The sequence below is a fragment of the Ahaetulla prasina genome, chromosome 3 (genome assembly GCF_028640845.1).
Source record: "Ahaetulla prasina isolate Xishuangbanna chromosome 3, ASM2864084v1, whole genome shotgun sequence".
NCBI lineage: Eukaryota > Metazoa > Chordata > Lepidosauria > Squamata > Colubridae > Ahaetulla > Ahaetulla prasina.
The window spans coordinates 170003900-170019271 of NC_080541.1; the positions used below are offsets into that span (position 1 = coordinate 170003900).

The 15372-nt window shown below is 40.5% G+C and overlaps 1 protein-coding gene across 2 annotated transcripts in view; it reads left to right on the forward strand.

Moving 5' to 3' along the window:
• The first annotated feature begins 4023 nt into the window (after positions 1-4023).
• The window catches only part of EPS15 (epidermal growth factor receptor pathway substrate 15), a 64304-nt gene continuing 52955 nt past the window's right edge, over positions 4024-15372 (forward strand). Inside the window, exon 1 of one of the 2 annotated variants that reach the window (XM_058178016.1) lies at positions 4024-4332. In XM_058178016.1, the coding sequence (XP_058033999.1) occupies positions 4306-4332 (27 nt within the window). In that variant the 5' untranslated portion in view covers positions 4024-4305. The remainder of the gene's footprint in view (positions 4333-15372) is intronic. The other variant, XM_058178015.1, reaches the window with a different exon arrangement.

Consider the following 15372-nt stretch of genomic DNA (forward strand, 5'->3'; position numbering starts at 1 on the left):
GCGCTTCTGGATTTATGGGTCCTACTAGAACAGCAAACTATGGTTGCAGGAGCTTTGCCCAGTTTATGTGGATCCACTAATTGTAACCCCCATGAACTATGAAATTCTGCTGATACACTGATTCATGCATTCATCACACATTCTTGAGACTATTGTAGTATGCTCTATATTGGGCTATCTCTGATGATAATCTAGATAGAATCTATAGTTTGTACAAAATGTGACAGTCAGAATGCCAGCATTGCTGAATAGGATTCTCCATATGCTGCACTGCCTACCAATAAATGTCTGATGTCAAGTTAAAAGGCTGGATTTGACCTAACCAGTCAGAAATGAACTTCTTGGATGAGAAATGAAACATTAAAAAAACAAGAAAGCCTTTGGAAAAACATCTTTGGGACAACCATGACCTGGATGATTGACAATCTCGATAAACATTTGGAGTGGAATGACAGCATTGTGGTAGTTTTCTTCTCTTTATGGCCAGTTCCAGTTATTGGGGGTGGGGGGAGATCTAAACCTAGGCATTCGTAAGATGCCTTCTCACTCCTATTTAAAAACATTTATGTGAAGTCATCAGTTGGCATATCTTAACTTTAAATCAACAAGCAATGCCATCAAAGTTCTGTCTTCATGTCTGGACATTATCAGTCTGGATGCAAAAGAGAATACTCAGTAGACTGAACTCTAGTAAGCCAAGTGGATTTTGGAGGTAACGGTATTTTGAGCTGCATATTCTATTGTTGATTCTGGATAGGATTGCACTATCCAGAAGGAAGTGCAGAGTTTGGAAGTCCTAGATTCATAGCTTCTGTTCAAAGAGCAGGACACAGCTGTAACCACAATTGTAATCAAGAAGGCCTTTGACAGATCTATCTGGTTGCCAATATAAAATTGGGTACAGAAAAACAGAGAACTACCATAAAATAGTGCCTTCCACTTCAAATTACTTACTTAACTTACTTATTTATTAAATTTGTTTGTACCCACAAGATTCTTGAAGCTGTCCAAAAGGGTATCATGTTAAAAGAGTTGCAACTGACTTTACAACTTTGTGTGGACCAGTCATAAATCACTTTTGCCACTCCTTTATAACTTCAAACAGTTGCTAAATGAATAGCTGTAAGTAAAGGACTACCTCTACAAGGCCTTCTTCCAGGCATCTCCACAGGAACTGAACAGTTAAGAGTCCAACTTTGAGCTGATATGAACAACTTTATCTGCCAGATGGCACAAATATTTCTCACAACATGAGAATGGTCCTATGGTCCTCAGGTCCTATGGCCCATCCCTCCCAAAAGGGAGTAGAGGGTTGCCCAAAATGGTACAGAAAAACAGTAAAAGCAGAAAAAAAATGCTGCCCTTATTATCAGGCTGATGTATTCTCTAATGTGGGTTCTTAATCTTCCTCAGTCGGATTCACTCTTCATTTTCCTCCTACACACTCTAGGCATCTCTTCACACACTTCATTTCCTGGACTTCCTCAGAAAACCAAGACACCAATAAGTTGAAAAGAATCAAGAAAGCGATTATTATGTCCTCCAAAATCAGATCACATCTCAGTTGCCCTGAGGAAATGTGAGACCTCCAATATGCATCAGGCGCAGGATGACTTGAGACAAACCCATGGTTGCCAAGGAGGAGATGAACTCCTGAGTCATCCCAGACTTAACATTGCCAGGTGACAAATTGAAATCCCTGAGCAGCATAAGCCTTGGGATCTCAATATGCTTCAATTAGTTCCCTAAAGATCAAGTTGTTGAGTGGTTTACAAATTTGAAGCTCAGATGGCTCTACTCTGTAGCTGCATCACTTAAATTTGATAGAAAACACATAAGCCAGCAATGAACAGTTAAGGGGGGGGGCAGCAAACACAGCTTCTAGCGCAATTTTTCCAGGCTATAACACTTTCTTTGATCCTAGCTATTTCCTATTAATGATTGCATCCATTAATGATTTTGACTTGTTGCAAGCTTAATGATCTTTTTTCTTTCTAGAAAAATCATCCAATTTCAATGGTTGGTCAGATTGCTTGTACTCTATCCCTTCTTTCTCATTATCCCAAAACAGAGCATATACTACTTATAGTTATTCATTAAAATAACCAACCTCGTTGCTTCTCAATGAGCAATGATAAAAGGGTCTCTTTTTTGTGTTATACTGAAAGACCATTATTTCAACAAGAAGTTCCATTACTAACCAAATCCATCATATAATTATAAAGGTGCCCTCAAGTTGAGTTTAACTTCTAACTGAAGTTCAACTTGCATCTATCTAGTTTTCTTAGTAAAATTACAGAGTAGTGTATGCAATTGTCTTCTAGAATATTTTTTAACTTCTCAGTCTACTCAACACACAGCTTATGGCATTCTATTAAATAAAGACTCATTCAAGGCACCACTATAATTTATTTACAGTAATGGATAGTTTAATATAGCTCTTCTTTATAATATAGGCAGTCCTTGTTTAATAACCACTTGTTCAACAACTGTTCAAACTTGTTACAGCACTGAATGAGTTGAACTTACAGCTAGTGCTCAAAGTTCCATCAGTGCCTATGGTCATGTGACCATGATCCAGGCACTTGACAAGTGATCCAGATTTCTGACCATGACATTATCTTATAGTCACATAATCATGATTTCCAACCTTCCCTACCAATTTCCCCCAAGCAAAGTCAACGGGGAAGCCAGCAAGAAATCAAAATCCGTGATCACTGAGGTCTTCACTTAACAACCTGCAGTGATTTACTTAATGACAGTAACTGGGGATTGCCATAACTGATGTTGCTAACCATAGTGGTCACATGACATTGCTCTTGACAACCATATTGCTTAGCAATGGAAATTCATGTCATAATTGCCATCATTAAGTGAGGACTACCTGTGTAATTGAATTCGAACATTGTTAATTATGACTTGCATAATCATGGTTCATTGAATAGCTGGATTTGCACAAATGCTTAAAATTGATTTTAAAAGTCATTAATCATTATTAATCTGTAAAGAAAACATTGGTTTTTAATAGGAATAAAAGTGGATAAGAAACTGTTTGGAATAAACTATAAAAAGGCAAATCTCAACTTCTTATGCTTACTGAAATATCGTAACATTAATCTGGCATGTCTATTGATCATTATGCAATAGGATTATTTCAAGGTACTTTTATTGTTGTCATAACACATTATGTGAATTTTGACAGTTGTATATTAATTGAAAATTTTATAGGTAAATAAGTAAAGTTGTACACTCTTTTGATGAAAGTTGAGTAGCTCTACGGCAAATATATTTTACAAATATATTGTAAAATTGTAAAATATATTGTAAAATATATTGTCTGGTTGTCTCTGCTACAATTTCCATTTGTTTTAATGGAGCTCCTCAGGAGGAATTGAGTAATTTGTAGATATATCTCATACCTATTTACAGAAAGTCATACTTTTCAGAATTCAGAGATTAAAAATAGGGACACATCTGAGGGAATCTAACACCACTTCTGAACATCTCTGAGTACTTTTTCTCAGGTCCATTATTTTAAATTGCTTCTGCAGGCCTTCACTTAAAAAAAACACAATGCGCTGATTCAAGAAGGATGACGATCAGCCCCCTGAAACTGAATTTAGTTTTGAATATATACGCATAGATCCGCACTGTCCTTATTATAGTGAAGATGGACAAAGGGCTTTCTGTCAGCCACAACAGAAGCATAATTCACAAATGCCCTAAAATAGTTTGAAAAGAATGGATCTAAGGATGACAGGCCAGTTTAATATTCTTTTAATTGTCAGGAAATGGTTTGGACACTAAAGAGACTATCCTTTCCATGTTTACTCGGTTTGAGAATGCCATCGAAGGCTGTGGGATTTACCCTGAATAACTCCTAGACTCTCTCGGGTCATCTTGAGTTCATCCTAACGCGCCCAACGAAAGCAAAAAAAAATTTTTTTAGTGCACCCCGTCCTTTGAAAACCAGGCCAGGTATTTACGGTTGCCGCTCTAACTGGAGCCGTTCCGAATAATCCGGCCCGGAGAAACACGTCGCGTTAATAACGTTCATAAGGCCGAATTCAGGGACGGAGCGGTGGCTCCGATCCAGACGGACTTTCGGGGAAATCCGAGTCTCCGGGATTTGTCGCGTAGCGAGAGGGCGGGGCCAGGCCGGGCTTAGCTCGGGGAAGTTGCTGAAGTTGGAACGAACGAGGGCTGAGCCTGGCAAGCGCTTTGCTCGGGCGGCCGGGGCCTCGCCGTGGGTGTCTTCGAGTGGGCTTCTCCTTTCAGCTCGGCGCTGTGCATGATGGAAGCAGCATGGCCACTCATTTCTCCCTGACCCAGGTAGGGGCTTTTCCTGGTGAGGGAAAAGCGCTGTGATGCGCGAGGGGGGGGGCTCATCTCGGGGGGGGGGAGCAGAAGGCGGCGGCTGCAAGGCAGGCGCTGAGCTGGCCTCCTCTCGCGAAGAGCGGGGTGGGGGGGTGGGGTCTCGTTTCCCAAGCGCTGGCGCAGAATCGCCGCCTCGCAACGTCGTCGTCCGCTGCTTCTCTTCGAGCTCTTTCCACCTTCGCGTCTCCCGCTCCCCCTCCGGGCTGCTGGTGGAAGAGCTTCCGCCCGGCTCTTTCCCCGTTCGCACGTTTCTCTTACGCTTCCCTCCCCCCACTTGGAGCGTTAATTCTTTGCATCTTTGGGCGCGACGTGCGGCATCTTTTTCTCTTTCCCGCTCTGGGTCCCCCCACCCAAACACACTGTAGCTCGCCCTCGTCGTTTCTTCCCTCGTTCGCCTTCCTCATCTCTTCCCCCACCTAACTCTGCTTGTAGTCGGAGAGCCGAGCGAGCCGCCCTCTTCGCCGGTGCCGTGGGGGCGCGCCTCTGCCCCCTTTCAGGCCCGTCCTCCCCGGGTGCTTGAAGTGAAGCCGACCTTCCAAAAAAGCGCTTCATGCCGCCTCAAAACATCGGCTCCTTAAAGGGTCGGAGAGGGGATTCCTCTCTACAATTCCTAAGTGGGCGTTCATTTTTCTTCTTATTATTATCTTTTCCGGCATCGATACTGTATGGGTGTTAACCGTATCCCGTGTGCTCTGCCTGGGATATTATTAATATTTTAATGGGTATTTCAATGGTGTGCAGTTTCGGAGTCTTCGTGGGCTTTTCCACGGGAAGGGAGAGGGATTGGCGTTTCTGGCAACTGGATATTGCTGTATTTCCTTCATAGTCCATGTGACTGCTTTTCAGTTTGTGACCTGTTCTTATCAAGTCCTCTGAGTTTCTTTGGAGAGGCACACTGGTGTTTAGGCCCATGTATTTCTTTTCCACTTGGGCTTTTGGTATGATTTCTGGGGTTGAAAATGTTAAGATACATGGCTCAGAAAGCACCTCATAAACAACAGAGATATGTTTAATAAATTAATGGAAGAGGAAACTTGGCTTCCTAATTGTAATTGGAGGACAGTAGCTTATTTTTCAAGGATTCTGTATCTAATGGCAAGCAAGAACAAACACTTGTTTTTTTAAAAATTGTTTTGATTATAATCATTCGAGATACTACTGGGTAATATAGAGCTTCTGAGGGGAAATTCCAAATTGTGTTCCTAATTGAAATTCAAGTATATGAATTCCTACTTGATATGCATAGAAATGAATCATGCATTTCAGAGTGGCTGATATATGGACACTTAACTTTTAGAATGCAAGTTCTTAATTACTACATGAATCTGTAGTTCTTGGAGTCTTCGGTGTATATCAGATGTATACTCCATCCTCTTACTGTGGTTTTAAGCAATAAAGATCACATGAGTTAGATGTTAGGGTGAATTGTTTATTTGAAACACTGCTCCACTGTGTTCATCATTAGGTGCTAGCACATGGAGCAAACATATGAAATTTGAAACTGGTACTCTAACTTAAGAGACAGTGGGTTTAGTACAGGGGTCTCCAAGCTTGGCAATATTAAGACTTGTGGATTTCAGCTCCCAGAATTCCCATGGCTGGCTGGGGAATTTTGGGAGTTGAAGTCCATAAGTGAAAGTTGCCAAGTTTGGAGACCCCTGGCTTAGTGGTTGATACATCAGGCTAAAATCTGGGAAACTGGTTCTAGTCTGGCCTTAAGCACAAAGCCAGTTGGATGATTTGGGGCTTGTCACTTTCTCTTACCCCTAGGAAGGAGACAATACCAAACCACTTCTGAAAAATTTTGCCAAGAAAACTTGCCCAGGCAATGTTGGAGAATCAGATCCAATTGAATTGAAGGGGGAAAAAAAACTTCTACACTTGTTTATAAGAAAACTGCACAGATGCTGCCACCGGGAGTTGATTTTAACTCAAAGGAGCTTTACTATGTGGATGAAGTGGGAATGAAATTAGGAAATGAATATATGAACAGAAGTGAGGCTAGTCTAAAGATAAAGTTGCAAAAAAATAGTGCTATCGGCTACCATCTTATATATTTTTCCCCCCCTCCTATGTTTAACGGATTATATAAGTTTAAATGTGATATGAAGACCTAAAGCAGCCGCAATTGTCAGTTCGCAGGAATTGAAATTTAAAGTAACTGCAACTCACAAATTCATGGTTAAGTGAATTTTGGTTTATAGAAGTAACCTAACTCCCTGGGTTCATACAAAATGCGGAACCAGAAACTTAAGCATACTGAGTCACAACTAGTCAAGTACCTATTTATCTAACATGTTGTATATATTTGACATAATTCTGTTTTGAAAGCGAAAAAATGTTTTTCACTAATTATAACTGCAGAATCTCAGAACTCTGTAAACTATGATTCTCTTCAAAGCAGAAAGTCTTAAGGAAATAGAATGTGAATTGAAAGAGAATTCAGTAAAAAGACTGATAAAGCTGTGCATCTGAGCTAGGGTATACCAATAGTTTAATACACCTGAAATAGCTATGTGCTTAAAACTTTATTATGTGTGAATATTGCGTGGGAATATGAATGTCACAATTTAGGAACTTTATTTACTTTTGAAACTCATTAAGGTGAAAATAAATCTCTAACTCCAGTAAAATTCTTTGGAAGTATACTCTTTACCCTGAAAACAAGCCCAATGTCACCTAAATTCACTGCATCCATTGGTCAGAGGTTCATCCTTCAGGTCAAAGAATGTTAAGTTCAAGCAGCCTTTGTTACATTTGGCTGTATATATTGATTGCTCTCTATTATTTCTTTCCACATTACCCTTTTTACAATATTATTGTGATGTGTGATCTATATTACTCTCATTAATAAGCCCTGGCAGACGCACAAATATAAATGTTTTTAATTGAACTGGGAAAATTCCCTTGAAGGGAAAATGTAGTTGTAAAAATCGCAGGATGTCAAGAATTATTAGATTACTTTGTTTTCCAATTTTGATTACATATTTAACGTAAAATGCTGAAACTTGATATATGTTTTAGCATTTCACAATATGTTTCGTTTGTTCATTGACTGTATTGCAGTGATAGAAAACTAAAAATAACAGAAGATGGGGAAATATTTTGAACTGTATAAAACTGCTCTCGATTTTGTACTACAATTTTGTAATTGCCCATCAAGCAAGTGAAGCATATTTATATTTGTTGTTGTTAGTTGCGAAGTCGTGTCCAACCCATCGCGACCCCATGGACAACATTCCTCCAGGCCTTCCTGTCCTCTACCATCATTAGAACAAGAGAAAAATCACGTATGACAGCATTATATATTATCTAAAGACTTGGAAATCAGTTTCAAAATTAGAAACTTTAGAAAATTGGTTATGAGTTAAATATTACTGGTGGTTGTATTTTCAGAGCAATATATTCAATGATGATTCAGATTTACAGTGATACAGTCTACTCTTAGACTTCCTTGAAGTATCAAGAAAGGAATGTTGCAGAGGGTTGTCGCCTGAAACTCTTAGTTACCTAAATTGCAAATGTCATTAATTTAATTCTTACCTTTCGTTCTGCTGGGAGCATGAAAAGTCATCACTCTTCAGTAATGTCTTATTAAAAATTGGTTTACATAAATAAACTATGTAAGAGCAGAATTATTACTGCAGGTAAAGAAGGGCTCTAACATTTTAATATATATTTTCTGCAATCATTTTTGTTTCTGAAGAAATTGAAATAAATGACAAACAGCTACAGTCTTTCTAAAGATAAAAACTTTGTTTCATTTGATCACATCCTAACTTAATTAGCAATCCAGTGTTTCATAAGTTTGTTGTATTGAATATTAATAACAATACAAGTTAAATATGTGACATCTAATAATTTTACAGGGCTACATTTTAGGAGAGGGGATATTGTTAGTAGCAAAAAGCTGCCACTAAAATAAAATGTGAAAAAGTAAAGCTTGAGAAGAGTAAATAAAAATTGAAACATTAGGGAAAAAGAAGAGGAGGTGCTTGCATCGATTTTATGACTTTGGCCCCTGATATGCTGCTCAAAATCTGGTGTGGCTTCTTGACCTACAATAAATTAGCATCTGTTTGAGGTAAAGAACTGTGTTTAGAATCAGTGACATTTTGGAGCAAACATAAGTTGTGTTAGTGTAGCAAAACCAATTATTCAGACAAATAACACGCACATAACACGCACATCATTCTGCAAGGGAGAGGTAACCAGCCAAATTATACCACCATTGCAAGCATTTAATTACTTGCAAATAGGCTTCCAAGAGCCATGTTCAGTGCTAATCTCAACTTCTAAAGCTTTGCATCCTTTGGTTTCTAGGTACTTTCAAGACTGACTTCTCACCTGTCCTCTGGTGGTCAGGTTAGACTACTCCACATTACTCCAGGGTTATGTGATTTTTCTATAATAGGCCCCCATCTTATGGAACAGGTTCAAGTTATAGTTAATGTTCCTTTTATTTAAGAAACCTTGAAAACTGCTTTTTTGCAAGATATTTGGAGCCTAATAGCGTGGTTGTGTAGCACTGTGAGTTTCTGTTTTAGTTGCCTGTTTTTTATTATATTATTGTGCTTATTTCAATGTATTGATTGTATGATTTATGAGGTAAACTGCTAAGAGTTGGTTGAAGCTGGTGGCTTACAAAAGGATACAAGCATGCTTTCTGAAGTACATCATATATCAACACTTTACGGAGAAAATTCTTGCAAAGGAAGATCAACTCTGCTAACATTCTTTTATATAATTTTAGAAAAATTGTAACAAAATAAGGATTGAATGACCTAGATCTTGTACACTGGTGTTTTAAAAAGAAAGAAGTATTGAGATAGCTTTGTGGTAACAGAGATCCTAATTCGCTGAACCAGCTTTTTTGAAGTTGCATTGGCTAGCCTAAAATTCCCCTCCTTTTTTTCCCTTCCTTTTGGCAATGATTTCTTTTCTAGTAAACTTCATAGCAGACTTCCTCAGTAGTTTGTAAGTCGTTTTAATACCCAGATCTTTATCACTTTCCAATTTTAATTCATAATTCCTGAAAGGCTCTCAATGTAAAAATATACCGCCAAAACTGTTACTATTTTGGCTAACCTAATGTATTATCTGCAAAAAGCCCTAGTTAAAGTGGCTATATCACATATAAAAATATAGTCTATTCTAAAATTGTTTCATTTTAAGTTATAATCAGGATATTCAGTTATAAGTTTGCATAGCTGTTTTTGCTGTATTCAGTATTTAATTTCAGTTATAAGTGATTAGAATAGTGGGTGACAGCAAGAACATGAAAATACAGTTTGTAAGAAGAGCAAGTCATAATTAAATCAGAAATAAATGTACTATAATCATAACTCAAGAGGAGGTATAGTAAATCCGTAGAACCAACAGAATTATTAAAATCTAGCAGGTTCAAGTAATTTTACACAAGGGAAACGCTGGTAATATTCTTCCTATGAACCAACACAAAGGCATTAGGAAAGCTGTAGTAGAAGCATAATCTATATTCAACCGTATTTTTCGGTCTATAAGACGCACTTCCCACCCCCCAAAAAAGTGGTTGGAAATGTCTGTGCGTCTTATACAGCGAATGTTGTTGAAGACCCCCACCCCTTCCGTCTCTGCCCCCACCCCTTCCGTCTCTGCCTCCCATCAATTTGCCTCCTTGCAGCAAACAGCCTGGTCAGTTTCAGCGCAACCTGATTTAGCACGAGCAGCTGATTAGTTGTTGGATTGGCCTCCTGGAATACTGCTGATCAACTTTTCCAGGCTGCGGGGATAATCACCACCCATTGCTACCTCCGTGCACCACATTTTCAGCCTCTGCGTGTTCCATTTTCAGCTTGTTCCAGGCAGCGGGGATTGCTGCCATCTATTGCCACCACCATCGTTTGGCAGCAATAGGCAACAGTGGCAATCCTTGCCACTTGGAACAGGCCAAAAATGGGACAGGTGGAGGCGAAAAATGGGGTACGTGGAGGCCAAAAGCGGGACATACAGAGTCTGAAAATGGGGCATGTGGAAGTGGCAATGGGTGGTGATGATCCCTGCAGCCTGGAACAGCTGATCGGTGGTATTCCAAGAGGCCAATCCAACCGCCAGTCAGCTGCTGGTGCTAAATAAGGCTGTACTGAAGTGGACCAGGCTGTTTGCTGCAAGGTGGCAAATTGCTGGGAGGCAGAGGTATTTTTTTCTTGTTTTCCTCCCCAAAAGCTAGGTGTGTCTTATGGTCCGGAACGTCTTATACTGCAAAAAATATGGTACATCATAGTTTTATTTTGAAAAACTTAGGTGGCTTAGAAAACAATAATTATTATTGGTTGCACAGTCAGCCAGATATCCTGCAAGCCAGATGCGTCATGAGCAGGCCATGCCCACCCCAGCTCCATGAATGAAAAATGTCACAAAATGTCCTGTGATGGCAACATGATGCAGTGAGTTTGACGCACTGTATTTGGCATTTTTACCCCAATTATTGAATCCTTCCTAAGGACCTGAGATAGGAACCTGAGATAGGGAAATGTTTTTTAATAGTACCAAAGGTACTGTTGTAGGATGTAGGCTGTTCCAAGTAAAGCTGCCTTTTATAATTGACTGATGATAATTTTGTCAATGCCAATAGTGTTAAAATGGTGCTCAACATGTTTTGGAATTGCACCCAAAGCACCTAATACTATATCTTTGCTTTTTTTGGCCACAGTTATTTTATCTCTATTTGCAGGTCTTTGTATTTTGTGATTTTTTTCCAATTCTTCTACTATTCTGCTTTCTCAAAGTACTGCAAAACTTGTTTGTCTTTTTTTTATCATCAATTGTTAAGTCTGTGTGTGGCACAGTACTATATATTTGAATTCTAAAGTACCATGGCACTTTAGCTTCTTCATTTTCTATTACTTTGTCCACATTGTGGTCCCACCAGTTACTGCTTTCAAGGCAAATGGTACTTCTTGCAGATATTCCAATGCACCATTGCTTCTAGTTTGTCATGCCATAGTTTGAAGCCAATCTGTGCAATCTTCTTGCAGGTGGGCCACTTTTTCTTTAGTTTTTTTGCATTTTGTTTTCTGTTGCTGTCCCAAGGACCTTGATAGTGGATAAAAATGCCAAATCCAATCTAAACATATATTACATTAGAGTAACTAACTCTCAATGGAATTGCATTGGGGAAAGGAAAAGAACAACCATAAAATGGTGTTCCCCATTCCCATGGAGCCAGCTGAGAAGAATACCTGTGGTTAATGGTATTGAAAGTCACTGAGATTAAGGAGCACAAGGACAAATGCAATAGCTCCATCCTGTCTCTGCCACAGGTCACCTATAAGCATGACCAAAGCTGTCTCACTACTAAATCATCCCAGTCTAATAACTAACTGAAATGTGTGTAAATAAACCACCTTTGTCTGGGTTTTCATCAAATGTAGATCAACCACCTTTCCCAGAAAGGGAAGGTTGGCTACTGGATGATAGCCATTAAAAACCATTGGGTTCAAGAATGGCATGTTAAAGAGGGATACACCACAGTCTCTTTCAGGACAGATGGTACCACCTTTTCCATTAAGGAGGCTGTGGTCACAACATGAATCCACACACAGATCACTTCCTTGGCTGCATTTACAACTCAGGAGGGTCCAGATCCAGATAATGAGCTAAGCACAGCTGACAGCACAGAGAATCCCATCCACTTCCTCAGGTTTCTCTGACTCGGATTCATCCCAGATTACCAGATGGTGCCTCAAGAACCTCAGCCTAATTTACCAATTTATCCAGCAAATAGCCTAGATAATCCTAAAAAGGGTTGGGTCACCCTAAACAGGGTTGCTGGACAGCTATCAGTGGATGCAAAGCGGGCAAAGATGTAGCCAATTCTTGTCTGAAAGAAAGCTAAAAGTAATGCAGATCTTTATTGCACGTTCCATAAAATTTGATGATATATTCAGTTTGTACTGCTAGAACACATTATATAATTAAAATATAATTCTGGCTTCAAGTGATCTACTCTAAGCAGCAAGAGACGGACTCTCATATCACTTGGTCCTATGCCATGTAAGGCTTCAAAGGTCAAAAACAGCACCTCGAATTTAACCTAGAAGCGAACTGGTAATTTATTTAGCTCGTGGAGCAGAGGCATAATGTGCTCTTCTAGGGATACCTAGGGATAACTGCTCACACAGCCACATTTTGTACCAAGAGGAACTTCTGGATTTTGTTCAAGGATTGCCCCATGTTTAGGACATTACAGTACTCTATTTGGAGGTGACTAAGGTGTGAATAACTGAATAGAGCCTCGTGATTAAGGAAAGGATGCAACTGGTGCACAATACAAAGCTGTGCAAAGATCCTTCTAGCCACAACAGCTTCCTGCTCTTCAATCCCCAGATTTCCCATCAAGTCTATGGGACATAATACTTAGTAATAGCACTGAAAAACAAAATAAGAGATAATTGTAATTGGACAATTCTGTGTAGCTGTGGTTCTTGAGCCAACATGAAAAGAACTGGTCTGATAAGGTTCTGGAACAATACCCAATCTACTTGCCTGCACCCAGCACCTCATTCACAATCATTACTTCTAAGAAGGCTTAGAAATTTTCTGGGGGCACCTCTTCCTTTTCTCTGGGTCTATCTTCCTGCCACTAAATTCTTTTCACTGTGTGTGTGGAACCTGCAGCTGCTGCCAATAGCCTAACTGCTGCAAAGACCAAAGCAATATTGGCAGTTTTCCACTCACCATAGATGGAAGAAGAAGGTGAAGCTGTGACAAAGCTTGTGAATGAGGTGCTGGGCGTGGAACTTTGGCACAAAGTTGCCAATGACACTTGTTCATTCAAGGCTACAGCTACAAACAGGCAAGAATGAATAGCATTCTGGTTCACAGAACTTGGTTAGTTTAGTTTGGGTGTAAGCAACCCGCAGCTCCAGAGCAGCATGCAACTCTTTCTTCCCCCTGCTGTGGTTTTCTGCCCACTGAACCCACCACTGGCCCCTCCCCTTGCTCTCCCCTCCCAGTCACTCTTCACCTGCCCTGAAAAGGTAAGGGCAATGGCGGGGATGGAGGCTCGCTCCATATTCCAGAGCGAGAGCAAAGCGCCCCTGTACTTGCCCCATCTTGCGGTGCTTCTTCCGGCCCTTGTTGGTGCTACATGCACCTCGGCTGCTTGGGGAGATGCGACTTGCTCTCTACCACAAGACACTGGCTTGGCCCGGCTGTGTCCAATGCTGCTGCTCTCAACACCTCCATAACCTGCCCACTGCTCTTGCAGCACACTTAAATTTAGCGCACTTCACAATGGGGAAGACGGTGTCTCCTCCTCTTCCTGGAGCCCATTACGATGCAGAGCATCGACTGGAGCTGGGCTGGGCCAGTGTCTCTGGACGGAGAGCTTCTCAGGCCAGGTGAGGAGTCACTGGGAGGGGAGGGTGTGGGGCGGGGCCAGCCAGTGGTAGGTTCAGCTGACAGGGAGCTCTACAGCAGGGGGACGAAAAAGCTTCATTTATCTGGGAACCTGAAATGACTCTTGATTTAAAACACATGGTAAAAGGCACCCGAAGAAGAAAGAACAACATAAGCAAAAAAAACCCCAACCCTTGCCTGTTTTTGGAAATGGTTCAAGAGGGAACACACGCGGGAGAGAGAGAGAGAAAGGGAGAAAGATAGGAGAGAGAAACAGAAAAAAAGAGAAAGATGAGAGAGAGAGAGAGAGAGATGGAGAAAGAGAGAGATGAGAGAGGGAGAAAGAGACAGAGAAAAAGAGAGATGAGAGAGGGAGAAGGAGAGGGAGAGGGAGAAAGATGAAAAAGAGAGAGGGAGGGACAGAGAAAGAGAGAGACAGAAAGAGAGGCAGACAGAGATACCTGTTTCCCCACAGAAAAAAAAACACCGGGAGCCACAAAACCTGGGTAGGCGTGGCTGGGCGGGCATGTGTCTGGGTTGGAGTGAGTGACGTAGAGTTGGCCATGCCCCCCAGGTTTTGTGGCTCCCGGTGTTTTCTGTGGGAAACAGGTCCAAATAGCTCTTTGAGCATTTAAGGTTACAGACCCCTAGTTTAGTTCCACACAATAATATAAACAGCACATTGGCTGGAGGTTATAAGTCAAGCAGGAGTATACTTGCAAGTCATAAGACTTGTAATTCCTAAGAAGAAACAATAGGGGCCTCCAGAAGTAAACTGGAAATCCACCAGGTTGTATTCTCCAGTTTTCAGAGTGTTTCTGGAAGTCTGTAATGTTTCTCAGTCATCCAGGTCATGATTGTCATGTTTTTATGAAAGGTACTTTTATGGAACTAAGACAAGGATTGCGCTGCAGCACTGCAATTGAAGTCCCTGTCGGAAGACTACTGGAAGAGAAATCTTTCATTGGTTCTATTTTTGCCTTTAGGGCAAAAGGTTTAGAAGTTGACTGAGATGCTGAGTGATGATGTGTGAATATATATGGAAAGTTTCTTCCTTTGAAAGCTCTATAGAGATCCTCTTCAAAAGTTGCTGTGTATTCTTATAGTCCTTTTAAGGGCGCAGAACCACAGTTCCCAGCATCTCTCATTCTTGGTCAGATTGGCCAGGACTGTCGTAAATTGTAGTTCAGTAATTTCTGGAGACCCACAAATTACAGATTAAAATTTAATTATTAAAAATAACCAACTTTTGTACTGAAGTACAAAAAAGCTTTGATATTGCAGCCTTTAGACAAATGAACTAGTTTTAATGTTGCATTTATGATTATTTGAGTTTGAGATCCCTGTTCTAAAGGTTTAAGGATGGTAGCTGTTGAATTGTTGGAACTCAAATATGTTTTGAAAATATCTGAAATGTCCATCACGGTGTAACTGTAACAACAGCTGTTTAGTGTTTGAAAATAGTCCTTGCTTAACAACCCCATTTGAACTGGCAACTCCATCATTAAGTGACGTGGTTGTTAAGCGAGACCTCACATGATCACAACTTATGATTTTACTGCTAGCTTCTCCTTGACTCCGCTTGTCAGAAGCCAACTGTGAAGGGAGCAAATT